The 27,079-nt window shown below is 46.3% G+C and overlaps 1 protein-coding gene across 4 annotated transcripts in view; it reads left to right on the top strand.

The window, feature by feature from the left end:
* The window catches only part of LOC118299476 (limbic system associated membrane protein), a 493,821-nt gene that overhangs the window by 414,091 nt on the left and 52,651 nt on the right, over window positions 1-27,079 (top strand). For all 4 annotated transcript variants that reach the window (XM_035623272.2, XM_035623271.2, XM_035623270.2 and 1 more), the window contains 2 exons: window positions 20,514-20,658; window positions 22,207-22,294. In XM_035623272.2, the coding sequence (XP_035479165.1) occupies window positions 20,514-20,658; window positions 22,207-22,294 (233 nt within the window). The remainder of the gene's footprint in view (window positions 1-20,513; window positions 20,659-22,206; window positions 22,295-27,079) is intronic.

Below are 27,079 nucleotides of genomic sequence, written 5' to 3'. Positions count from 1 at the left end.
AGTCGTGTGGAACTGGTGGCAGCCAGTGTGCCATCGCGGTGAAAGGGTGCATGGACCGACCGCAGCAAAGTGCCGAGTTGAAGGAAAAAGTTCTGCCGAGTGTAAACCTGGCTGAGATTCGGTCAAGTTGGACGTCATTGACCAGCTATAGGCTCTAAAAATGTTGTCCTAGTTTACAAGTAAGACCCCTTCAGTGATTCCCCCCCCCCCCCCCCCCCCCCCCCCCCCCCCCCCCCCCCGCCCAACTTTGCATCTTCAAAGACAGAAAACCTGTCCACTCCGACTCTAATGAACAGACCGACTGGCAGTGTGCTCGGGAGGAGAAAGCCACCATCGTGTCCCAGGCAGACAGATCCACGCTTCTCTTCTCCCAGCGACGCCCCGCCGGGGGGGGGGGGGGGCAGCCAACCGTTTTGGGGCTCGGCATTAAAGCTGAACCTGCGCCCGCGGAAAATCCCATCAGAAGACGCCCCCGGGCCCTGTGGTGTGTCGACTCGGGATCAACACTTGAGACGGGGATCTTTTTTTTCGAGGTTGCTCATAATCACTGTTTGCCTCGCCCCGATATCGCCGCGATCAAAACAGGGATAACACCGGTGCTAAATATCACACGAGTTTTTATTCCAGCAGCTGTGAGCTGTATCTTGGAGTTTTATCCTCACACTCCAGTCCGCAGAGCCCAAATTCAGCCTGGGAGTAAATGATTCCTGTTCCCCGTGGATCACTGAGCGAACACGCACGACTATATAAAATAAAAGTAGGAAACATTATTTTATAGTATTGTAGACTAAAAAACGATACGGTCCTTTTCTCCCAACATTGCAAAGAGAGATTCATTGTAAAAAAAATCCAGCCTCACATGAGACTCAAATTTCAATTGCATTAGGTAAAAAGCAACAAAAGCTGTTTTTAAAGTAGTGTGCTATTATATATATATATAAATATACACTTTTATTGTTATAGTCTGCTCTCTCCTACTTAAAACAAATGTGGTTAATTAGAAAAATGCAAATATTGAAAAGATAAAAATGTGATTCAAGTTATTGCACTCGTCACCTCAATTATACATTTTCATTTCGTCACCACGAATACATAATATTCATTTAGCAGAGACACAAATGATCATGTACTATCGAGTAATTACAATTTTTTCCCCTAGATTTTCAGTTCAAGAGCGTGAAACCTCATTTCCTGAGGTTGATTTCAAGCTTTTCTAGGAAACACAGAATTTTTTCCGAATCCATGACAAAATGGATTCAGCGCGGCAGTGAAAGTGCGTACAAGGGTTTTCACTTTAAAGTCATGTGTACGGAGCTGCCTCTGTAGCCTGACCTGTCAAGTGTAGACAACTGCGTGGTTTTCCTTGTTCATTCGTTTTACAAAAGCACGAATTACAAATGTCATTCATCATCACTGCAAAACCAGAATGTCGTAATTAGCGAATTAACCCTGCTGTCGTGCTGAAAAAGATTTTTCACCCGTGGAGTTGTGTTTCAGCGATCGAAGTGCACGGTCTGAAGTGCATGATGCAAGCACACTAAGGCAGACGTGCATTTCGTGCAGCCATCTATGTTGCCGCATTACTTGCTGTTACTGCGCACTTCAATTAACAAGAAGAATACTGTGCCACTGGGCCCCTATCTCATAACTGGAGCAAAGCAATGCCAAACGTAAAGTGGCGTTTCGTTCACTGCTAAATGTTTCAATTATAGTCATATTTTTTCATGGCAGGCATCAAGAAGCTAAATTGTTAAAACGTATTTGAATGATTTCATTAAAGGCCATGGCCGAGGATGTGCTCCCCGAGTTAGCCTTGTTTTGATCAGAAAATGATTGAAAGTATGTGTCACACAATTTGAATCTAAAGAAATTGGTCAAATTTCACCTGAACACAGTAGGATTGTTGAAGTGATGGAAACGTCACTACGTATTTCTAAAGGCCCATGCGTAGGAGCCGCATTTTTTCCTTCACAGATTTTAGAGAAAAAAAATTGGTGCCAAAGAGCTCGCCGCCATCTGGTCTACACACTCACGACAAATTAGATACAATTACAATCTGGCTTCGGTCAGATGCGTCTCACTGAAACAGCTCCTCTCAGAGTCTCCGGCGACATAATAATGTCTTCTGTTATGCTCTGTTCTGGCGCTGTCGAATGTCACTGCAGCTTTTTTGATACTGTAGATCACAGCAGCCCTGGTTGAAAGGCTCAGACAGTGCCCTTATTATCCTTCTATCTTTCAGATAGAGGCGTTTGTTTTGTGTGTTTTGGTCCCCACATGTCTAAAACGCCTGCCCGCTCCCGCGGTGTGCCCCTCGGCCCTGTTGTGGGTCCTACGCTTTTTTTATTTATTTCTAAAGTCATATCATAAGCAAAATTAAAGGCATCCCCTACCACTGTTGTGCTCATAATGTTCAGTTTTATGCTCTTTTAAAAAACCTGATGACACTGATGAAATATCTGTTTTGCACAATTGTCTTACTGTCACAAAGGACTGGATGCATTTTAGGGATTTTATTTTAGCTTTAGTTTCTCTTTAAGAGGTTGGTGAACATTCAAACACCATACCCCTTGGATATCCATGTTACAAACCATTTACCTTCATTACATGTAGAAGACAATTGAACTTCATTCCTTACAGGCATACGTTGGTTTTATTGCATGAAGTCTGGCACTAAAACGTTCTGTTTGGTAAATGACTCAAGTATTAGATGTGATTTAATTTAATGCATCAGTAAAGAACATTTTGTGCCCCGACCAGATGACCATATTGTAGCTATCATGTGGCTACGCCCTGCAGCAGAGAAAAAATGAAAATAAATCACATTGATTTTCAATGCATCTGGTAAATGAACGTAATCCGGGTGAAGATGTGGGGAATCGATATGGAAACCCCATGGTATGCTTTGGAGAATATCAGTAATATATTATACTGTATACGTAATAATCTGATGAAGGCAAGTTTCATCTTTCTTCACATGGACATTGTGGAAACCAACCTTCATAACAGTGATTAAAATGTCAAATCCAAGTGTTTGGAAAAGTATAATGGCCTTAATGGAAATTCAAGGAGTTTCTATTCACGTCCACCGTTTACCTTTGTTCCTCAGTTGGTTTTAAAACTTTTATTTCACATTTAAAGCGTGCGTCTTAAAAAAAATGAAAAAAGGGACAATCCTTTAAGGTCAGAGAGAAATTGAATGCATAATTCATTTCTATCAGGTATACTGATGAATTGAGAGGAAAAACATCTTGTCTTAGTTTGCATTCCAGTTTTTTTGTATCACTCTGTAAAGCATAATTCACAGGCAGCCAAAAGGGAGAGCGGGCAACAGATCAATTGCTGCCGATATGGTTGTGTGTTGTGATACGCCTATAGCAGCAGAAGAGCATGAGCATGGTGGGATGACTTCTCAAACTAGGCCACTCGATCTGTGATGGCGAAGCACAACTCAGTAGATTTTCTACCGGCGCTGCTTCATTTCAGGCCACTTGACAGTTTTCCTTGAGAAGCCCCGTGCTGTATATTATCGTGGTGTCATAGCTGTTTTGTTCGTGCTCCCCGAGTTTCAAAGTTAGCCAGAAGCCAAAGCAGAGAACCAAACAACACTCACCACAGAGTCGGATTAGCAGCTACAGGGAAGTTCACAGAAGCAGCACTCGCCACATGACCAAGCGGCTGTACCCCATTCTGTCAGTCTGAGGTTAGATGACTACTACCGAAATAACAATGTCAGAATGTGTGGGGGAGGGGGTTGTGGGGTCGTGTTCGTATACCCGAGAACAAAGCCCTTTCATCCCATGATCAAACCTACATTGTTGAAGTCGCGCTCCCTTTGTTGCTGTTGGCATATCGCCATCAGACGAAAGTGACACAGATGTTATCTGCTACTCAGTTTCTATTGCGAAATCATAAATGATGCGATAACATCGTGAATGTAGCAAATGAACCATATTTGGGGGAAAAGTTGATCCATATAACAATGGATCAGTACGTGTAACGTGAAAGGGACCACTCAAAGTGACCCGATTGTGCAGTTCTCTGCAGCTCTACAAGTCTTTACATGGCATCTTTATCTACCCCAAGAGTTGGTGGAGACCAAAAACAGAGCAAAAAGGGAGAGTGACTGTTGGACATGCAGTCGACAGGTGGCCAGGAATTCACCTCAACTTCGAATTCAGTTATTGGGGGAGAGTTTACCAAGGGTTTGGTATAAAAGCTTAAGGGAGGAGAGATGATATGTCAGCATCAGTGCGATAAATTACATTTATATACAACTAAACTGCATTAGGAAATGTCTTGTAAGAAACACAGTTCTGACCAAAATCAGTTTTCAGTCCACACAATGAGGATATGTGGGTAATTTACATATGCGGCAAGTTGCAAATACATTAATACTGAACATATTATCAAATTGTTCAAGGAAATACACTTTTTTTTCACCAAAATATCCAATCTTCCTGTACAGTTTCCACTTGTAGTGACAACAGCAATATTAAACTTTATTGCGGTTATGTTTAGGCTCTTAGTTAAGGTTAGGAAAAGATTGGGGTCAGGAATAATACAGAAAAAGTTCACAGTGAATCAACGCAGAACTTTCAATATTTATTTACATTAAACCAAAACCTAAGTCTTAAGGTAAATTTCAACAATGCTGTACTTTGATTTTTTTTTTGTTTGGTCCATGTCATATATGCTAATATGGAAGGGGCAGGGTTCATGACTTATACTGCAGCCAGCCAACAGGGGGCAATCCAAATCTTTATATGCAGTCTATGGTGTAAAATGATCACATAAACAACATATAAAACAGATCAAATGTTTGCACATATCCTCACAAAACAGTTTCAAGCCTACATGCCCGCCACACGCGATAATAAGAGGCCATGGTTTTATTTGTAGTCAAGTTGTTTGGGATATTTGCTGATACTGTACCAAAAGATGTGTCCTGGTTTGTTTTCATACAATCCCAAAGGTGATCACACTCATTCCTCACCCCTGATTACCTCGATGATGAAACACTCTATGTCTCCGCAAGCTGGTTGTGATCAAGCAGAATAATTGTGGAAGATAACGGTGCATGTAACAAAAAGTAAATGGCCCTTAGTGTATTATTAGGAGGATTTATTGGACACCACCAACTGTTATTTCAACCAATTAGTCTGCCACTTATCTGTGTAAAGCTGAATTTATAGATGGCTATTAAATGAAATTGCATACAATCATCCACATACAGAACAACTTGATGCGGAGATTGGCCTCCCCTCTCGTCGAGTATTACATATCTCTGCACACTATCATATTTCACTATTAGGTCATGTTTAAGATCAAAATTCAATTTAATCAGAAGAACTTTGCTCTCTCACCGTTCACACCCACTGAAATGACTTGTGACTGAGTGTACAACACTGCTAACAGAAGTATTTCTGTATCAGTGGCGGGGGAATCATAGCAAAGGTCAACTGGAGCGCTCTTTCAAGTGCAGAGGTGCTTCATGTGCTGCAGGAAAGAAGAAGAAGAAAAAGAAAAAACAGGGTTGGCTTCTAGTATTCTCTTTGCTGCCAGAGTGGACAGAACGAGGAGGGCCGACAGCCTGAGGCGTTTCCAGTTGTGAGCATAGTCCAGCTGTTATAAGATTCTGCTTCTTTGATGACTTATTTGTTAGTGTGGTCTGTTTTTAAAAGAAATGTCTTCACACAATATCGTCAGCCCGAATTCCTGAGGTCAGGTGCCATCTACAGTAAATCTCTGCATTACAATCGAAATGATTGGAGTGCTGCGTGTGAATATTCTCCATATACTAGGTGTGTTTCATTCATGGGTTCATCGTGGCAGATTCACGAGCTGCCCGACCAGTTCAGAGAGTATTTGGCCCCAAACGTTGGACGGATTTGTGAATCGAGCGATCCGACTTGGCCGTTAGTTCAGGGCCAACTGAGCCAAGTGCAGAGAACTCCCTTTACAATTCTCATTCAATAATGCGTTCGAGTTGATCTGCCACCCTCTGCTAAAAAACACAAGCCGCGCCAGACAGAGGAATTTGAAGTTTGGCCGGCCTTGTACCTAAGCTGCCATGTCTTTGAGAAGCAAAACACCCTTGTAGCTCCAAATGCCGGTGAACGGGGAACGCACTCCGTTTTGTGTTTGTCCCTCGTGGTCTGTATGTCGCCATCTGAGTCAGGGTTCCGGAGGAGAACCCAACTTTTCTGTGGGTTCTTTGTTATTATAGTTAGGCCCAGTTGGTTTGAATTGCTGTGAGCAGGAATGAGTAAGATGAATGAAACTTGGCCCAGTCACTGGAAATCATGCGCGTTATTGAAAAATATGAGCCCAAAGTGTAATTAACACTGTAATTAAGGCCAAAAGATATCAGGTTATAGTCTGATTCACTTAAAATGGGACTCAAAAGTTCATATCGATGTCCGTCGAATGCCGTGTAGATTTTCCACCGTTTCAAATTTGATTTTACAAAATTGTCACCGCGATTGCTCCATCAGATGGTCTGTAGATTGTCACTGGATCCAACTTGTCTTTATTGATGCACAATAATTCTAGCTTTTATCATGAAAAAAAGTATATTTCCATTGCTTAAATGCAGAAATTATTTGAAAATGATATGGGTTGTTTTGCACTGAGATAAAGACGGTATACGTGACAGGATTATTAGCATTCATATGCATTCATCATGAACCCCCCCCCCCCCCCTGTCAGTCGGGTATGTGTTTTTGATTTTTCTGGAGAAAAGCTCATCCACAGAACATCAGAGTCCACACAGCACTTCCTCGGGCCTCGAGCAATGTAGCTGCCAGTTCTGACGGTGATCCGACGAGCTGTTCTCTGGTGAAAAATCGAAGGACAGAAAGACAGGCAGATACGTCTCGATTCTTTTTTTAGTAGGATGTTACACAGTGAAGATATATATATATATTTTCACAGTTCAGTCGAAATAAATGTAACGCAAGCCCGCAAACAGAACCGGGTCTATGACCCCGTGAAAGTCTCGGCCTCGCCTCGAGGCGCGACGTGAACTCCGCCGCTTTCAGCTGAGCGCCGGGCGAAACCCGACGGGGAGGAAAGGCCTCGTGGATCCGAAGTGCTCCGCGTAGTGCTCCGTTCGCATCTCGGACGGAGCTACTGCGTCACAGAAGAAGAAGTTTTCCTTTGAAACCAGTAGTCCTCCGCTCTCACCTCGCTCCCCCGTCCTCGCATGCAAATCTGTTGACTGACAGCTCCCAGTGTTTCTGGTAAAAATAACCTTTTTGTTCCTGGTGTGATGTCCTTGTTCCTCTCCGACACTGTTTGAACTGCAGTTGAAGCACAGTGCTGTCCGGGTGATTAACGACTCGCGCGTTACCGCACAGGCCGCATTCACACACACACACACACACACACACACACACACACTCCGCGATACACACCGTACGGAGGAGGTTAGCGCCTCCTCCTCGATCAGATACATCACAGGCGCTTTGAGATCACTTTAACTCTCTCTGTCTCTCTCTCTCTCTCTCACTCCCAACGCCTATCAGCATCCCGCACTGCAAGGTTATCACGGCCTGCACACACACATAGATACTAATAAAGGCATAGAAAACCTCTGAAACATTTGCAAAACTGCATTTCACATGCAAATGTGCTGTATAAACACTCGCCTTGGCCTCTCTCGGCAATCTGTCTTCTTCAACTCAACCATTTTTCTCTGTCCCTCTGATTCACACACACACACACACACACACACACACACACACACACACACACACACACACATTTTCGATGTGATAAACTTGAGACAGTCATTTCAAAATGTCCACAAACACATAAACAGCTTACTCACCAAAATCATAATACTTCACAAGCACCCAGTGAACTGAGCTCTTGCATTCATTTTCACTTTGACCACTTTCATCACCATTAATGCAAAGCGAACAGCATATCCGTACAGTGATGAGTAGTGCCTGGTATAATTTTAGTTAATACTACAAAACAACTACAGGTTGACAGATATCGTGACTTTTAATTTAGCTCAGTACTGTAAACATGGCTGTGTTTTTTCTTAGCTCCTTTTGTCTGCGCTTGTAGTCCTGGCAACGGGGGCGTGTTGTTTTTCGAACGCTTTGTACCGTTTGATCTGTACAGGCGCCACTGCCAGTAGCAAAGAATAATTGAGGCTGCGGAAATACCTCGGGTCGGTTTTCCACCTTGGCAGAGTCACATTTCAAGCTTCGTTCGCCGTCGAAGCTGCTAAGAGTCCGAGGAAAATGACCTGGGGCGGCAGTAGGTCATGCGTGGGTGCGTCCGGCGGTCCGGCCGCATCCGCGGTTAAACAGAAAATACTTCCTCCTCCTCCTCCTCCTCCGCCGCCGCCGCCGTCTCTCCTCGGGATTGAGGTTGATCACGTGTCAGCGGTTGTGCAGAAATCCCGCTGAAGTTCGTCTCCGGCCGTCCTAGATGAGCAGACGGTGTTAATCAAACGGCAAACTCAGTGTGCCCGAGCTTCTCAGCCTGCGGTCTCCCCGTGCGCGTGCTTCACACTCACTGTGCGTGTGTCGCCTGTGTTAAGACACGCAGTGCAGGGACGCAATCGGCCGCTTGCCCCGTGCGACCATGAGCGGGTGCAAGGAGACAGGACTTGCTATCTCTCCCCCCCCCCCCCCCCCCCCCCTTCCCCTGCAAACCGTTTAGCTTGAGGGACTCTCCCCTCTGACTGACTGAACAAAGTTCTTATGGAAGGCGACAAGAGCATGTGGCCGGCGCAAAGTGATTTCCCGTTTTACTGTCACTTTAAAGTGATATGCTACGTGTCCCACAGTCAATTCCCCGCCGCTACCTGTGACGGATGGAAATTGGCTGGGGGCCGAGGCCGGGGGCCCGCAAAATGGGTTTTTTTTTTTCTCCAGCTGACGTGAGCGAGAGCGCCAGAGCGGGCGGACCTCGAGAGGAATTCCGAATCAGCCGGAGTTTAGATTGCCTCAAACGGTGGTGGCGGGCGGACGGCGGCTCGCGGGCACGCGCGGGTCGAGGCGCGGAGACGCCATCGACCGACACAGGCGACGTTCCCCGGGCCCGGACAGATGAATTCATTCTCTGTTCTCCGTCCGTGATAACCCCCGCTCACATCCGACGACCTGAACAAAACCGCGTGTCAGGTGTTCGGTGTTCCTGATAGAGAAGGTGGATCGGAGAGGCTGAAGGTGTTGCTAGGCAGCAGGGGTTATGTATTACCTAATCCTCACTGTAATGTGTCCATCAGATTGGATAGTGCAGTTTGTTTTTTTTTTGCTGCGAGGAAAAAGTTCCAGCAACTGTGGGACGTGGCAGATGGCAGCGAGGAACTCACCGCGTCCGTGTTCCACAACATGAAGTATAAGATTTAAAAAAAAAAAAAAAAATGCAAAGCTTTGATTTGTTCGAATGTGAGATATCTCATTTCTAAATTCTTTCAAAGTTGCTAGTCACAACAGAAGCAGCACAGGGCGACTTTGATTAAAAACACGTAAGCGGTGCCACGTCCACTGTGATGGATTACACATCAGAAATAAACAACCTTTCCAAAAGTTGAGTTCATTGCGCGGTAAAATGGGAAATAATAATTAAAATAAAAATCAATCCTTCAGAAATGATCGGCAGTGTCCTAATCCAACCGTCAGTGACGTGGTCTCTTCCGCCTCGCTGCAGGTTCGGCTCCCCGCTCCCCGGCGACTGCCACGTGTGCATTTTGTGATTTCTCTAGTAAACGCTGCCGTTGCATTGAGACGAGCAAATCTACGCGAAACACACAAACGGTTTGTGGCAGATTGTTTGAATGTTTCAACAGAAGCAAAACAAAAAGGGAAAAAGACTCCTAATCCTCGTTTGTGCCCGAGGCCCATTTTTCCTCCCGCACACCGAGTCGGGAGGTTTTTCACAACAGTGGCGTCGTCTCATGCTCTCATTAAAAAGCACCACCGCGGTGGAAAGGCACTGGTGTTTATTTTTCCAGACATGCTGTCTGCAAAATGAGCATCGGGGAGACGGACGGCAATTGCCGAACGACAAGTCACGCGCCGGCACGTTCACCTCCTTGTGGAGTGCATGAAGCGTGGCCGTGGGGTTAACACACGTCAGGGCGTTGATATTAGATTATGCACACAGTGCCATTAGTGCGGCGATCTTATACCAAAGTGATTTCGCTTTATCTTCTCCCGAGATCTGTGGTCCATTAGTGAGTTCAGAGGAAGAGATGAGGATTTTGTTTATCTGTTATGCCCGTGGTAAATTTAGGTCAAAGATAAGATAATAATTGATTTGCATGAAGTACGAGTCCCCTGCTGAGTCTGAATTAGGACCTTTTTTTCTTTTTTGCATCAGTGAGTTTTATATCAGCAACTCAGTGGCTGTGCCTTGCCGCGCGAGCGACTTAATGACTAAATCAACGAGTCAATAAATATTCATAATATCCCCATCGTCATGCATTGTGATCTGGATGAGATCACAATCTAAATGTGAGTGTAACAGCCGCGCTGCGCTGTATGGGGCAACTGTGTGCACATACCGAGATCAACATCCACACACGCCAAAGTCGGTAAGGGTCGCGGCCTCCGTCGCGTGCGTTCATCAGTAAGACGGACGGCGACTCGGCGTAAAGCGAGTGACGAGCGTTCAGTCGGAGGAAGACGGAGTCGAAAGCCCTCTTTAACGTGCGCTTTTATGCGCCATTGCAGCGGGTTTTTAACAGCGGTTAGCCTGGTGCCGGGCTCCGGGGACCCACTTGAAGCGATGAGTTATCCTTGGTGCTGAGTGCTGTGAGAGAGAAAAGCTTTGTGTAGCAGCAGTGGAATTCACGCTGGGTTCCGCGTGGCTCCGTCTGAAATGACTCTGTTAACAGCTGATTATGATTACACCCCCGCGGTATGGAGCGAAGGGAAGTACAGCGACATAATATGTCGGGATTGTGTTGTATTGTTGCCATGGCTACGCAATCAATCGACGCCGTCGTCGCACAGCGGGGGGTTATAGGTTGTAGGCAAATTTTTATGTGAAGGGTGCGACCAAACACTGTATTTATTCACGTATTTACCTATTCATTCATTTTTCTTTCTTATATTTACCACCAATTCACTCTTGAGAATGCATCGCAAACGTCACAGCAGTCTGCGACCAACATAGATCCTGGAAACGTGATCTTACGATCACCTCCTAACCACGAGTGATGGGGTCTCACGGGAAAACACGTCACATTTACGCTTTTCATCTCATTGGGTGGAAGTGGGCGGGGCTAATTTGGGAAAGGGTGAGATCACACACGATGTCACAATTTTGAGTGTTTTTTTTTTTTTATATTAACTTTCCCATTTAGTAACAAGCATTAAAGTTACTGAGAAATATTTTTCGAATGGGCTTTGAGGAAAAATGAAAGTAGCACAAATCATGATATCAGGCCATTTTTGAAGCGATCTCAGGCAATATCATATATCAATATATGATAAGATTGAAAAAGCCGCTCACTGTCAATGTTAACCCTCGAGACAGGCGGCTGAGTGAAGCTAGTCTCAAAATGAATGCATTCAAATGATTCATGTAGCTGTAAGATTTCACACCGATGAAAGAGACCAGCTGTCGACCTTTCAGCCTCTTCTCCTTGCAACTGGAGTGTGAATTAGCGATTCCTTCACGGGGAAACAAATCACAAAAGACCTTGCCTGACCTTTTCATTTTGACATGACACCTGTCAGTCTCGTGATTTGACAAGCCGAATGGCAGACCACTGCCGCTTAACCTTTAAAGTCCAGACGCGGCCTCCGCTCCTTCTTTAGACGCAGCGTCTGATCGCATCCCTCACGACCTGCCTAATAAGGCTGCGCTTTTTCCGAAAAAAATTTGCCCGCGGGGGAGAAATGCTGATTAGTCTGCCGAGAGGGTATAAAAGAAAAAATTCTCACAGAGGAAATGAGGATGAAAACAAGCTGCGCCCCGAGCTCCGGTTCACGGCATCATTACTTTAGATACATCCTCAGTTCATCCTTAAGTGCTGCGGTGGGCATGAAAAAGACGGCGAGCCGGAGAAGGTGGCGAACAGCGCTCCACCCGTGTCCCTGTGTGATTTGGTTTTCCCGAGCTTTCCTACGGGCAACACCGGGCGCGTTTTTCTGAAAATCTCCGCTGTTGAGATGTGGTGCCGGTCTCCGTTGCTGTACACTGTCGGAAGCTTTTTCTCCGGAGAAACATAAACAGTCGGCGAGACGGACAAATTCCAATAAGCCCATTTCGTATCAGAAAGAATATGTGATGCAGCATTTCCTTTCGCAGCCTGGAGGCAGGCAGGTGTGGCGTGTTTTAGAAGTCCCCCCCCCCCCCCCCCCCCCCCCCCCCTTCACCGTATGGCTCTTCTTTAGTGGCCCCATCAACTGATTCACCTCTTTGTGGCCCATAATGCACCACGGCAGGACGCCGCGATGGCCCACGCGGTGAACGCGGAGAGAAACGAGCTGGCGGTTCCACGTTGTCACACTTGGGTAGACGAGGCCTCGCGTCACACCCTGCAGTAACAAGAGCAGGTTGTGTATATTAAGGAGTGGAATGCAGCGGGGGGGGGGGGGGGGGGGGGGGGGAGTCAATAATGCGTGAGAAAGGACAACGTTCTCGCTCTGCATACAGTGACTGTGGGCTGCGGCGAACTGTGATGAATATGATTTGCAGCCGAAAGCGGCATGTGGCTTACACTAGTAACGACACGTCTCTCGACGACACTCACGCACCTCTTATCCACACAGATGGGCACAGACAAAGAGGATAATCCTAATGCGATGGCATATAATCAATGAGGATAACACTTCTTAGGTGCAGTTATTATATTATATGGTTTTTTTTGAAGTGTTGCTGGTATGTTTTCCATCCTCCACACGCGCCAACTGACAATCCTGCTGCACGCCGCGGCTACAGGCGCACGGGGGAGGAGTGAGAGGCCGGCCAGGATTGGAGAGCGAGCGCAAAGGGAGGAGGGAGGCAAAGAATAAGAAGTATGGGGCAAGACAGGAGGGAGAGAGGGGGGGAGGAGGGCGATGACAGACAGACAAGAGCAGGTACAAATCAGGAGACAGAGGGGAGAAGGAGAACGAAGGTGACAAAGAGAGGGGAGACGCGTCAGAGGGGAAGAACGGTGCCTCTCGTGAGATTTAATAGCGCCGTCCTGCCCTCGCCATAGATCCTCCTGCCCACGTCGCGACGAGGCGCCATCTGTCACGGGCTTGTTACATCCGACCGCTTTCTCCCCAGCGCTCCAACACTGCTCAAAAATAAAAGGCACACCACAGAGGTGTGTGGGGGGGGGGGGGGGGGGGGGGGGGGGGGGGGGGGGGGACGTGGGAGGCCTCGTGGCCATTGACTTTGACAAATGAGGATAATTGGGTGACGATAGACTGACGGGTGAGGTGTGGCGGCTCCTGCGCCGCCGCCGCGTACAGTGTGAACTCCGATCAGCAGTTAGACGTTGGCTTCCGCTCGTGCATGTCTTAGCTTCTGCCCCCTTCTACTCTGTCCAACAGTCGCCGCCGAGAGGTTTCCGATCTCGCACATCACAGCCACATCTATGCGGAACATCTTCAGAAACTCCGGCACGCACTCCTCAACTTATCTGCCTTGGCACGGGCGAAAAGCCTCGGAGGGGCAATCACACCTGTGCCGAGCGAATATGAATCAAGCAGAAACTGCAGAATTCTTTGCAGTTGTTTGTAACCGTTCTTTTGATTAATGTCTGCTGGCCAAGTCTCAAAACAATCATCCCTGCTCAGATTAATGGCCCGCTCTAAGCGCCGGCGCATGCCAAACAAGGCGGGCTCCGTGACGGGTTGCTGTCAGAGGGGTCAGAAGAGGAGAGAAAATTGCTGTTTATTCCGAGTCCATTCTAACGCAATTACATCACCTGGGATCCCCCCCCCCCAGGGATTGACTCGATGACGGTACGAACCGAGGTGACAGTAAAAAACCAACGACAGCGTTTTTTTGGAGACGTTAAAGGGCTAAAACTGCGGTTGTCTGTCGTTCCGTTGCGAGCGGGAAAATCCCCGTTAATGAGAGGAGACGGTGCGTCGCCCCCTCGACATCTCACCCCCACCTCGTCCCTCCCCCCTTAAATGCTCCGTTACACCTGCGAAAGGAGGAATTTGATAAACAGGCCTCAACCGCCGCGCGGCCGTGCCGTCTGAAGTCGCAGTGATGCATGTGACCTGTCCACCGTCGGCGTCAAAAGCAATTCACAAAAGGGATGGTGAAGATTTTTTTTTGCACCCGCCGATCGTGAGTCAACACACAGGGCGCGCGGTGACTCCCATGAGCGCGCGTGCATGCAGGGGTAAGAATACGTTACGTTTTCGAAAAGACTCACTTTCGTTTCTGTCGGGGGTCGATGGCGGCAGGGGGAGACGTTTAACCGCGGTGGAGTGAAAAGTGGAGGTTGAATTCCGCAGAAAGACCAGGTATTCCAATTGTTATCCGGAGCCCGGTCATAGTGGATCAACTTTACTCGAGATACATTAATTCTGCTGCACAGTGAATATCTGGGGCATGGAACCACTATGCTATGAAACTACGAGGGCTACAAGCCGACTTTGATTCCAAAGCGGAGTTGCCGAGCAAGGTGGAAGGGCTACGGAGACAAACAGGAGGGAAAATAGAGTTTTGTTAAGGAGCGAGGAGTGTCAAAGAGGCGAAAGAGAGAAGAGAGGAGGTGAGATGAGGAGAACTGGGTATTGACGGGGATGGCGGGCGGTGTGGCTGCTCTGTCAGTCTTGGCACATCGTTCCTCTCATTACAGTTTCTCTCCCTGGCTCCAGCCTGCTCTTTGGTCCTCCCCCACGGCTAGCCCTGGAGCGGGGATCCATCCAGCCCAGCCCTCCTGTCAACACAAGCCCAGCTCAGCAGCTCTGGCCCAGGCATCTGTCAGCCCACACAGTCCCCTGTCAGCCGTAGCCTATTGGCCGGTCCGTATTGGCACAGCACAGCGGGGCAGAAAAGGAGTATAATACAGTGCAGCGGAGCATCCATCAGCAACGCTCGGGGTAAAACAGTGCAGGACGGCGACCTAGGCATCCATCACAGGCATGACCCTGCGCAATCCCGGCCCCCGGTTCTCTGAAGGGACCGATGGACAACAATGCCACTTTGTACAAAATGTGCATTTAACAAGGCCTCTTTTTTGTTTACAAGCATCAGCAAGCATCAGCAAGCATCTGCTAGCATTTGAGACTGTATGCTACGGAGGATCGCGGGCTTTGAGAGGATTCTGCGGAGAGGATTGCAAACACGGAGATGCTGTCGCGACTCCTAATGCCAAATGCTCAAATGAATAAAGTCACGCCGGCTAAATCGCACAGCCGAGGTGCTGCATCATTGTGAGGGGCTGCAGTCAGCTAATGGGATGGATTTTCATTACAAATCGTTCGACCGTGACTCGCCGTTTTCCAATCAAAACCTAGTTCCCTGCAAGCGACTTGTTGATCGCGCCCCAGATCGGGCCAACCAGCCAGCGAGCGAGAGAGAGAGAGAGCCCAGCTCCTATTTTCTCATTCCGCTCCAGCGGGGGCCGTGGCACACCCCCGACAAACCCAGCCCTGCGAGGGGACACACCTTGCCTGACAGCCATTCTGCTCGGAGGAAGATGTGAAGGAGCGACAGGCGAGGCTACCACAGAGCAACCCTGTGCCAAGGGTTGTACTGACCCCTGGAGGCGCGAGGAGTTCAAGGGGAAGACAAAGGCAAAGGGCAGCGGCAAGGAGGTGGCCGAGAAAAAAGCCCCGGACCTGTAGCGCGTGGATCAATGAGTACTCGCTCGGAGTTTCATTCCACGCTGTCCTCACCTGCTCTGGAGTGTCGGTGCAGAGATGAGAGGCGAGAAGGGTCCCACGGAGCGGTATGAGGAGGACGGGGGTGAGAAGAAGAAGAGAGGAAGAGGAGCGGTGAGGCAGAGGTGTGAAGAGATGAGAGGGGAAGAGGGAGGGCGAGGGAAGGCTTTGAGAACATTGGGAGCAGCGGAATGTGGCTCAGATCGAAGTCGGAGGCACATGTACAGCGTCGCGGCTTTGGTGTTTGTCTACCTATTTTTCCTTTGGCCCATACGGAGCAGCATATGGTGACTGCGAACTGAACGTTGGTTAATGCAATTAGGAGCGTTCGGATGATTAATCATCCCAGTTACCTGCATTTATCCGAGACCCCCATCACGGCGCGTCGGAGGAGTCACGCTCGCAGTGCGACTGCTATTCACAGTTGACGCTGCTCGTCATAGAAGGTATAATTGGGAGGGGGGGGAGGGGGGGAAACATGTTTTACTCTTTTTTGTTTCACTATCTTCCGTGCTTCCTTAGTGACCTGCAAAGTGACATTTGCCCGCCAAACATCTTGGCCGCCGTCCCAGGTCTGTGGGAATCATAGTGAGCCGCTGCTTTGATATGCCTTTCAAAGTTCCTCTGGCAGAGGGATATACCGTAGGAGGAGGTATCTGTGTGCTACCTCTCCTCGGTCAGGAAGTTCAGATCGGAAACCCACATTCCACAAACTCGCATCGGTGCCGTGTCCTCTCGCGCATCGTGGCATGAATTCTTTTATAGTTTTTGGTTTCAGTGAAATTCTTCGCAGGTTGTTTTTGTACTCACTGTTTGCGATGTGGGCTGGTTCGGTTCAACTATTCAGTTGATTGGCAGGACGTTTGGTATTGACATCCATCATCTTACATAAACATTGGTACAGGCTGTAGTGCCACCTGTAGGTCCACCTCCGAATATGTTTTTTTTTTTGCGGATGCCTTTGCTTTCCGTCTTCTCCAGTCACAACATCGTTTTTTCCAAAACTTTTGGTTTATGAACATATCCCTGCAAAACTACTGACAATGGCAGCAGCCGTATATTATGTTTAGCCCTGATCAAGGCAGGCGGATCAAATAATTCATCTGAGGCGACGCGTGAACCGTTAACACACACCGTGGCTTCATCCCCATGCACCCCACAATAAAATCTGCCTGTCAACACAACACGCTGACTCTGTGTACATTAAGGCAACTGCCGTGTTTTCGGTCAGCTCCCCTGCACCGAAAACATTAACCATTAATCACTGTAAAATTAAAAAAATGTATCTACTGGAAGCTTCAAACAACGTGTGATCACTGAATACTAATTTCTCAAGGTGTCAGGTCTCACTGACGAGAGCGACTGGAAATACTAACAGCATTTCAGTCGCTGTACTTAAATTCACTGCCGAAGACATATTCGTCAAACGAGCAGATTGAAGCATTTGAAGATTTCCATTTCATTTGAGCCTATAGATGTATTTCCTACGCTGCGACTCATGAAAACCGATCCGGCCGTTTCTGGGCCACGACCGCCAGGTTACAACTCCAGATCTATAAACTCCCGTCTCATCAGTTTGATCTATATTTTCCTCCTCCAACGCCAAGAGCACTTTGTCCCCATCCGGTTATAGCTAGATAAATATATCCGGTAAAGAAAAAAAAAAGGGAAATTAATTTAACAAGGGTATAGGATTATGACAGGATTTCAGCACTTTAGCACCATTAAGGAAATTAAACTTTGCTGAATAATGTTGTCTAGTGCGGGCTATACGCTGCATGGCTAAAATATAATAATATATATATATATATATATATATATATATATATATATATATATATATATATATATATATATATATATATATATATTCATATATTTATATATATATATATTACTCCAGCTCAGCTTGCACTGCTGCTGCTGTTGAATTAACTGATCGGATGTTCATAGAATCGACCTTTTTAGGAAGTTTGCTTTTCCTTAATATTTTTTCGGCATTGAATCATTTCACAATGGCTGATCTTTGTAAGGTCACTTTCCACACAACGTAATGAAACTCGTGTCAAAAACCACTCGAGGAGTTCTTTAACATTTCCGCTTCCACATGCCCAGAGAGACATGTGCGCTCGCCCTTCGGCATGAGCAGAGCAGAAATAATAATCACAAGACTTCTGGACCTCGAGTGGTTTCTCTCAGTTGTCAGCGGGGATTCATTCGTGAAAATGGCATCGGTGACAGCAACCGACACGGTGACCGGCGCCGCTTCTCTCCGCAAGAGTATCGCGAGCCACTTATGACAAATTAATTATTACATTTCAATCACAGACTTGTTTGTTGAAATATCTCTGGCAAGTCTGCGCCGCCCAAATCCCCCAAACTCGATTAAATGTCGGCACGGTTCAGTGTAATCAAGGTTTTTTGAAAGAGACAACTGGAAAGGGAAACTGTCGCCGTGATTCCGATCACGTCTCCTCTTTCTGTCTTTTCTTTTCTTTTCCTCCTCCTCCTCCTCCTCCTCCTCCGGGTTACGTCACGGTAGGAGGCCATTGGTAATCAGGTAGGAGACAAAGAAGGCAAAGAAGGGGGAGAAGAAAAAAAAAGATGCAACCGTTTAGTCAGTCAGTGAAGTGTATTGCTTCACTGCAAACACCTGAAACCTGTCGCCGTGTGTCTGTATGTGTCTTGCAGAGCATTATCGTTTAGGAAATGTGATGGTTTTCAAGCACATAGACATACAAACGTGCAAATTCCTTCTTTTTTTTTGCTGAGGGAACCAAAACAACTTGTCTGAGTGTCTTTTATGCACATCAATACACATTGTTACTGAATTCTTACTGATGTTTTTCTATCTGTAAAAAAAAAAAAATGAAAAAAAAAGCACCGAGGTCTTGACTGGAATAGGAAAATAAAGTTCTGAGGGTTTGAACATGTATCTTTCACGATCGTGCGCCGCGGGCGGGCCCCCGTCTTCCACGGGTGATTTGGAGCGGTTGAAGGCTTAGGACGATCTATATTACGTGAACTTTAACGATGTGTGCCGGCTCAGTTTCTGCTGCGCCAGATGTGTTTGCTCTGGATTGTGGGTAGTCGCGGCGCGAGAAAATGCTCCTTCTCCATGAAAATGTAGGAAAATGTGTCCGGATTTGTTTTGGATGCTTTTGGATAATCTCGATTAATCAGGGCGCTGAAAATACGAAATAAACACATGAAAGGAAGATGTCAGAGTGAGTCAATAAATACACCTGGGCGCCGCACAAAGGGAAGGAGCATCAACAAGGTTCCATGCTGCGAGTACAAGCCCTCGACAAATCTGACATCCAGCTCCCACTGGGCAACAGGCCGGGGCGACTGCACCAACACTTTTGTGCATCACCCTGGGTCACCTGCCGCAGACAGCCTCCCTCCGCCGCCTCACTAATCTACCTCTCTCGTAGCCCAACGCACCGCGAAGCAACCGGGGGCTCAGGGAGTCGCCGGGAATTTGCATGTGTGGCACATCCGCTGTCGGCTCGCATTACAGCTGATATCCATTCTCATTGATTCCGACGTCTCCTCGCATTTACATTTATTCATTAGGGCAGACGCTCGGCTCCCTTCCCTTCCCTTCCCTTCCCTCCCCTCCCCGTGCAAGATGTCTTAGCTCGAGCTTACTTTGGCGTAATGCTCTGACAGCGTGCAACAAGAAGTAAACAAGAGGCTGCCGGTGTCCTTTCTCCTTCACAGGAACGGGCTCACCGTCGGAGGAGATGGGAAACGGAGGCGGATTCTCATTCAGAATGAGAGGGGGGGTAAAAGGGAGACAACGAGGACAAGAGAGTGAAAAGGGGTGAACTAAGAATGGGAGGGAGGAAGACATTCTCTTTAGCTATTCCTTCAAGTCCTCGGGATACGCGAAGTGCTGAGTCGTCTTTTTAAGTTAACTAACTTTGGAATACACTTGCTGGTCAGCAGTATCGCATATAGCACGAGCGGAAAATGCGTTGCAATATATGTGGGGCCTGGCCCACTCTTTCAAGACATGATTGCGTATAAACCCTCACTCAAAACACCTCTTAAAGGTGACATATTAATGCTCATATTCAGGTTCATACTTTATATTTGGGGTGACCACTTGAAAAGGTGTACATGCTCTGATGCACAGAAAAGGGCATCAGTGTTCTCATACTGCCCGTTCCTGCAGCTCCTCTTTTCACCCTCTGTCGAAAACGCCTGGATTTCTTTTAGCCCCGCCCCCTCCCGATAAACTCCCAGTCTGCTCTGATTGGCCAGCTGGCCCGGTCTGTTGTGATCGGTCAACCGATTTCAAAACGTGTAGGAAATGCCACGCCCCTCCACCAGAGAAGTGGAGTTTCTCCGATTGCAGACAAAAACACGACAAGGTGGTCTTTGTTCACAGTTTGTGGGCCGGCTGGCTCCACAGATACACACATGTATGTGCACAAACACCAAAAAGTGATTTTTGCATAATATGTCAATATGATGTTTCCTTCACCTCAACTTCGCCGTAGAATTGCGTCCTTGCTGCTCCTTTCTATTTCCTGTCTGCAAAACCCCCACTTTGGGAAATGAAAGACGTCAGATGTCCTTTCCCTTCACACCTTTTCCCACTGCAGCCCCCTCTAATGAGAAACCGAGCTATATGTTTCTTCATGTGTTGCCTTTTCCTCACCTCGCTCAATCATCTTGTGCCCACAGGTGTTATGTTGACGACAAAGTGTCCAAGGTGGCCTGGCTCAATCGATCCAACATCATCTTTGCCGGCCAGGACAAATGGTCCCTGGACCCCAGGGTAGATCTGGTCACCAAAGGACAGCTGGAGTACAGCCTGCGCATACAGAAGGTAATGTTGCCCGCAGCGAGTGGGTAAAAACTAGATCCACTGACGAATTTGATTCATGTTGCATTGAAGAATGAAAGAGATCTTCAAGGATGCTATTCAGCAAGCTTGACACATTACCTTAAACTGCACATTTTGCTTTGAATGTTTGCAGTTTTTTAAGAGCAGGAGATGAGCTGTTTAAATATTCAATCCATTCATTAATTCATTTATTTATGAGGCAGATTCTGACAAAGGCATGTTTGCTGTACTTCATTCTTGTGTTTGGATTTGACACCTACTCTGTGTTAAAAACATGGATGTTTTTACATGAAAATCTCTGCTCGCAGAGATTCTATTTTTGGGAAACAGGATTGTGATGCCATCTAAATATTGAGCTGATAGCCAGGACGGTTACTTCAGCGTTGCATAAAGAAACATGGCAGAGCAGCAAGTTTTCATTTCTCCAAATGTAAAAACACATTCATATTTAATGGACGGAATTTATAGAGATATAAGTAACAGCTTGAGGGATTTGTTTAATTTTTCAACGTTGGGGCAAATCACTTGGACTCAAGGATGAACTGATTCGACTATTGTGGGTCAAAGGTCAAAGTCACTCTGACCCCACATAACAATTTTTTGTTTTTGCCTCGAGAGCAGAACATTACTGGAACGACTCCAGGGAATCCCTGACCAGTTTGTCGCAAATGTTCAGTCGGACTCAAGAATGAGCTGATTCGAATTTGGACGTCAAAGGTCAAATGTCGAGGTCACCTGATCAGACGTTCGTGTAAAGTGTTCGCCCAATCTCTGAAAGAGAAGAGGCCAAAAACGCTCCAACAGGACATTGGATAAACCCGTCGACTGGCTTGATGATGCACAAGTTCACGTCACATTTCGTAGATCCACAAACACATTTAGTTGTTTGTCTCCACAGAAGCGTAATTCCACTCTAAGACAATAAAAGCACTGTGGTCACGATTAGGTGAGATATTGCAGTTTTTGTTTACGTTGCATTCGCAGGTTTGATTTTTGCTCGTTTAAAAGTCGCAAAAATTTACTTTGGAGAATTATAATCATTATTACGGCGAAACGTAACAGTGAAGCATTAAATCTTTAGAAAGGTGACAAAGTATACAGCGGTAAAGACATTCGAAAATCGTCAGATGTTTTTTTAATATAGCACGTTAGAAACAACAGCAGTTCAGGCCAAAGTGTTTTTTACGAAAAACGATTAAAAAAAGAAATACAAGTAGGTAAAACAGTGCAAGAGAAGGATAAAGGGAAATGGGATAATAAAAGGAGACGCTAATAGAATCATAAAACAGAATCAGGCTGGATTAAAAAAAGATTGGATTTGAAATTAGATTTAACATTATCAATATTAGGACAAGACCCTAACGTGGGACGGGAGACGATTCCACAGCTTGGGGGCAGCAACAGAGAGGGATCCGGCCCCCTTTAGTTTTGAGATGAAACCGTGGATGACTGTTTCCAGGTGTCAATATAACAACATTAGTTTGGGTTCAAAGTAATGAAAAACAAATATTCCGTCTCATTTTTGTGCAGGTGGACGTGTATGACGAGGGGTCCTACACCTGCTCCATACAGACGAAGCAGCAGCCCAAGACCTCGCAGGTCTACCTCATTGTGCAAGGTAAGTGTCGCCTACATTAAACGATGAAGATAAACCTGTTGTACAGACACTTACCCGAAGCCAACCAGGAAGGAAATGACCACTTTATATGCTGAAAACAGCCGCTCGCCGCCGCTCGGCGAGCCACAGATTCCCCTCATTGCATTTCATCACATTTTAAATGATATTTCCAACCGTCTAATGAGTGAGATACGTTGCGGCCTGCACGGCGCGCAGGCTGCACAATGTGTCTTGTCCAAGTTCAAATGGACCTTAAGTGCACTCGAACAGCCTCGGGCGGCGCAGTTTACCATTTCAAAGAATTGGAAGTTATTGCCAGCGCACGGGGAAGGCAGGGGAGAGTCGAGAGGGAAAGATAATCACAGGGGGGGAAGTAGCTGCAGGATTTGATCCCAAGCCTGCAGGAGGGTGGAGGGGTTTTTTTGCCAGTAAGCCTCTCAGAGGTTATCTTCTGGGCTTTGGGGTCGTAGCCCCTTGCGATGGAAGGGGAAGCAATGCCACGGCATCGTCCCACTGTTGCGCCGGAGAGGCCTCGCAAGGACGTGAGTCCCGTTCAGTCATCAGCCGCGCTTTTGCTTTTTGGTGACTGTACAAGTCCAATCCAAGGCTGCTCTCTTCACGGCTTATTATTATTACTTTTTTTTTTAAGTAGGGCTTTAGGAATTGAGCACATACTTATACTTACCCCCCAAAGTATCTCGGCATAATAATGAGGACAGGACGCAAATTTACATAACGCTATTAGCGAGCAGCTACAAATCATAGAGTGGATGTGCCAACAACCCCCCCCCCCCCCCCCCCCCCCCCCCCCCCCCCCCCCCCCCCCCCCCCCCCCAGTTAAACAAACACAAACTGGAATAATTATTTTTCGGGGTGCCAGAGAAGACCAATTAAAAAGTCAGTGCACAAAGGAGTTGTACCTCAGCCGGGCTTACAAACGTGTTGTTGATCTTCAGCAGGCTCAACGACAGGTATGTTTAAAAGTCAATAGCAATGTCCACAACGCTCGACAGGAGAGATTTTCACTCACTGTACCTTTACATGATTGTAGCAGCACGCGGGTCACATCCTCGAGGTGTGCCCATCGTCCCCCGAGTTAAAGCTATGCTTTTTATGCACCACAAACTCACAGGCAACTTGTACACAGCTCTCACTTCTTTTGAATCAAGGCACACACACAAGTTGGATTCCCATTTGACCAACCCTCAGGCTATTCAACTTTTTTGCTAATTTTTATGTTCTCTTTTTTTCTTACTGCAGTCTCTTAAAACTCTGGTCGTATGGATCTTTTAGATTGCCCAATGCTTCTTTTATATGTTGGTCTGTCTTTGCTTTTTTTTATATCTTATATAAAACACTTTGAACGCTTTGTTTTTAAAGACACTGTAGATAAAAACATATATATTTATGTGTATATATTTACCAGAGTGCTTCAATTGAGACCGGATCGTCTTTTTTATATATATATATATATATATATATATATATATTTGCATCAAGCTCATTAGTTGTAGTGTGTTTTCATCAATTTGCATCCGTTTTTTTCTGTGTGTCACTAAAAGCAGATTTATCCCTGGCAGGCTGCAGCCAGCAATGATTTTCATTTTTAGACTGGCAATTATTTTTCCAAATTTTTAAAGTCAAAAAGAAAAACATAATTAATATTTTGAAATTGCTTGTTTTTGTCCACTCAGAAGCTGAGTTCAGTATCATGGACAAACTGGGAAATGTGCGTATTCAAGAGGCGGGTGCCAGTGAATATTTGGCATCTTTGCCTAATAAATGATTCAAGTATCACAAATGTAGCCAAACTATTTTCTGCCAATCATCTATTTGATTAATAAACTAATCATTTCAAATTGACAGCGCCGGTTCATTAATAAATATTTGCCCAAGGAGCCTCGAGGAGGTTAATCCACCATGGCAACACTGCAAAGTCATTTAAGCTTGTTAAAAGGAATATTTTTGATATTTTTGGGAAATACACTTTTTCACTTTTCTCTCTGTAATAATTATTTGACACAATGTGTTATCACAGCTCACATTAGCTCAGCAAAGCCACAACTTGATGTTTTCTAGCGTGGACTTACAGCACATTGTGTATTACTGCAACTTCTTGGCTCAGAATTTGTCCTTTAACCCTTTTTTCACGGATCCCTTCCTTCCCGTCTCTCGCGCCGCGCTGCCAACCGCGGAGGAAACGGCAAACAAATAATCTTGGCAAAAAGCGGCCCAATTAATATGCCCATATTTTTTTATCTTCTCACTTCCCCGCGCTGCAGAAAATACTGACTCATGCTTTGCTTTTCGGGCTGTGAATCCTTTCCACTATACTTGATTGTTTCATCACTCAGAGTACGTTTCTTTTTTATTATTATTCACTGCTCTTCTCCATTTTAAACCTGAACTGTGTGACGTGAAACGCGACCCCGGATAAACGCCACATGCTGTCAGCGGAGGAAGTGCCCCCCCGCTGTTTAATTCACCGCACACAATAGCCGACGAGAGAACTTGTCACACAGCTACGAACTGAAGATATCGCCCATTAATAGCATTTTTAAAGGTCAATATATGAATGGATGCTCCTGTTCTCCGTGGCAGCGTATTGCCTCTCCCTCCCAGAATCCGTTGTGTCCGATTATCCAGCAGTTGATCATTGGAATGTCCTGCGTCGACTTTCAGAGCTTCTGTCGGCGGCCTCATTTATCACGGCTAATGCGACAGTTATAGCCAAACATTGATTCTGTTGCCTTCCTCGCCTGCTATTTGGCCCTGTGCTGTGTGTCTCTCAAAGTCCCGTTCAATTTTTTTTTTCTTCCCGCCATTGTTATGCTCATCTTTTTTATTTCCCCCGCTACGTGGGTGTAATCTTCTCCTCGAGGGTTCGGTTCAGCATCTTTCATCTAAATTGCGCCGCAGGGCTTGAGGCACATGTTTTTCTGGCAATTGCAGTGAATTTGATATTGTGAACGAATACGGTGACTTCTTATTCACTTTGAAACTGGTCAGATATTGGACATGGATGTGAGGAAACTCTGCGAATGTTCTAGTAAAGTAGTACTACTAGAGTAGTAGTAGATCACGAACAATCCACCACTTATTTAACTTCACTTTCTCACTTTCATATAACTTAATGCGCTTATTTTCTTCTCTGCGTGTACTGTAGGTGTAATCCTTTCACTGAGGGAAGATCAATGTGTCTTTGCGAGTGCTGCTCTACACCATCACACGCAGCAACCTAAACTAACCCCCCGCGAAACCCAATCAACTCTGCGGGATAATAACTCACCCGGCCTTCATCTTTTAATGGGTACGAAAATGTTCTGAGCATCAAACACTGCCCCTGGTTACGGACCCAAGAGCGGGTTCACATAACCAAAGCTGACAATTTTCTGCTCGCAGGGACAGGGAAGTAATTGGAAAACAAACGATCAGACAAAGTAAATTTGCGGCGGATGAGAATGTGGCGGACTGGCAAGGCCCAGGCGAGTGGTACCAGGCAGCAGGGTCACCGCACATGACAAGAATCCCCATATACGGACGGGCCTCCGACCCCGATCCAATTTGAGTTTTATGAAACGTGGATGTTTAGCCGATTGGGGCGAGGGCCGGGCCATTGTCACGATTGTTGGAAGGTTTGAATGTGATGTTTGCCAAGTCTATCAGCGAGGCGAGAGAGGTCTGTGCGCGTGGGAGTGGGAGAAGGAGTAGATGTCTTTGAATAAATGGTGCTTCAAAAAAGTTTAAGAAAACGTTCTATTCATAGTCACAGCTGCAAATCATTTGAACGTTCTCCTCTTGCTAAGCCCTTTTTTTTTTTTTAATCAGTTAATTTCTCCATGCCACTTCTCCTATAGCCTGTGGAGGGGCATTACAGAACAATGCATTTCACACACTTGAACCCTAATATCCGTTTTTTTGCTTCAAATTCCACTTCGATATTCCACCTTTTGATCAGACGCAGAAAGAGACTACTCTGCAGACGCTGTGTCGGACAGCGGTCCCATCGAGGGGGAACAGTCATTGCTTTCATGCTGATATCCTCCGTGTTAAATCCTGTCTGGGGCCCGTATCAACTGCTTGGCTGCCATTAATGATTCTGCTCCACTCCTAAAGGACGGGCTGTCGGGGGTGCATGTCTCTGAGTGTAGAAGAAAGATATCTGACATCTTAATCATTTTAATAGCGCACTCCTTTATAGCTTATGCTCGTACGAATGAGTCTCAGCTCTCTTAAGTCCACCGTCAGACTGCTTCCATCCAGCGATCTTCAAATAGCAAAGTATGTAAGACCGTCCATATCCCATGATTATCGTTGGTATGGGAAATTTAATTTCCCCCCTTGGGGTTGCAATAGAGGTGCACTCTCTCATATCACATTAGTAACCAGTGGGTGTAAAACACATCAAGGAATCACAAGTGGTCGCTGGAGACACTCGTGGAGACGCATTGTAATGGCAGGAGTGAAGCGACGTACTTAGACATGTCCACTTGTGATCTGATCACTCGTGGCGCATGTTAATATCATGTCTGAGCAGCTGGATGGTAAATGGACTGTATTTATATAGCGCTTTGCTAGTCATCTAGACCACTCAACGTGCTTCACAGGAAAGTCACATTCAACCATTCACACACATTCATACAGCGCTGCTGTTTTACCGCGCATTGTTCTGTCACATTCCTACACATTCATACACTGTCTGAAGGGCCGTCAGAGGCATGTTAGGGTTGAGTGTCTTGCCCAAGGACACAACGGCATGTGCACTGGCGGGAGCTGGGATCGAAC

This window comes from Scophthalmus maximus, chromosome 11 (genome assembly GCF_022379125.1).
Source record: "Scophthalmus maximus strain ysfricsl-2021 chromosome 11, ASM2237912v1, whole genome shotgun sequence".
NCBI classification, from domain to species: Eukaryota; Metazoa; Chordata; class Actinopteri; order Pleuronectiformes; family Scophthalmidae; genus Scophthalmus; species Scophthalmus maximus.
Note: the sequence above shows the minus strand (reverse complement) of the source record. Positions and strands in the feature narration are given on the sequence as shown.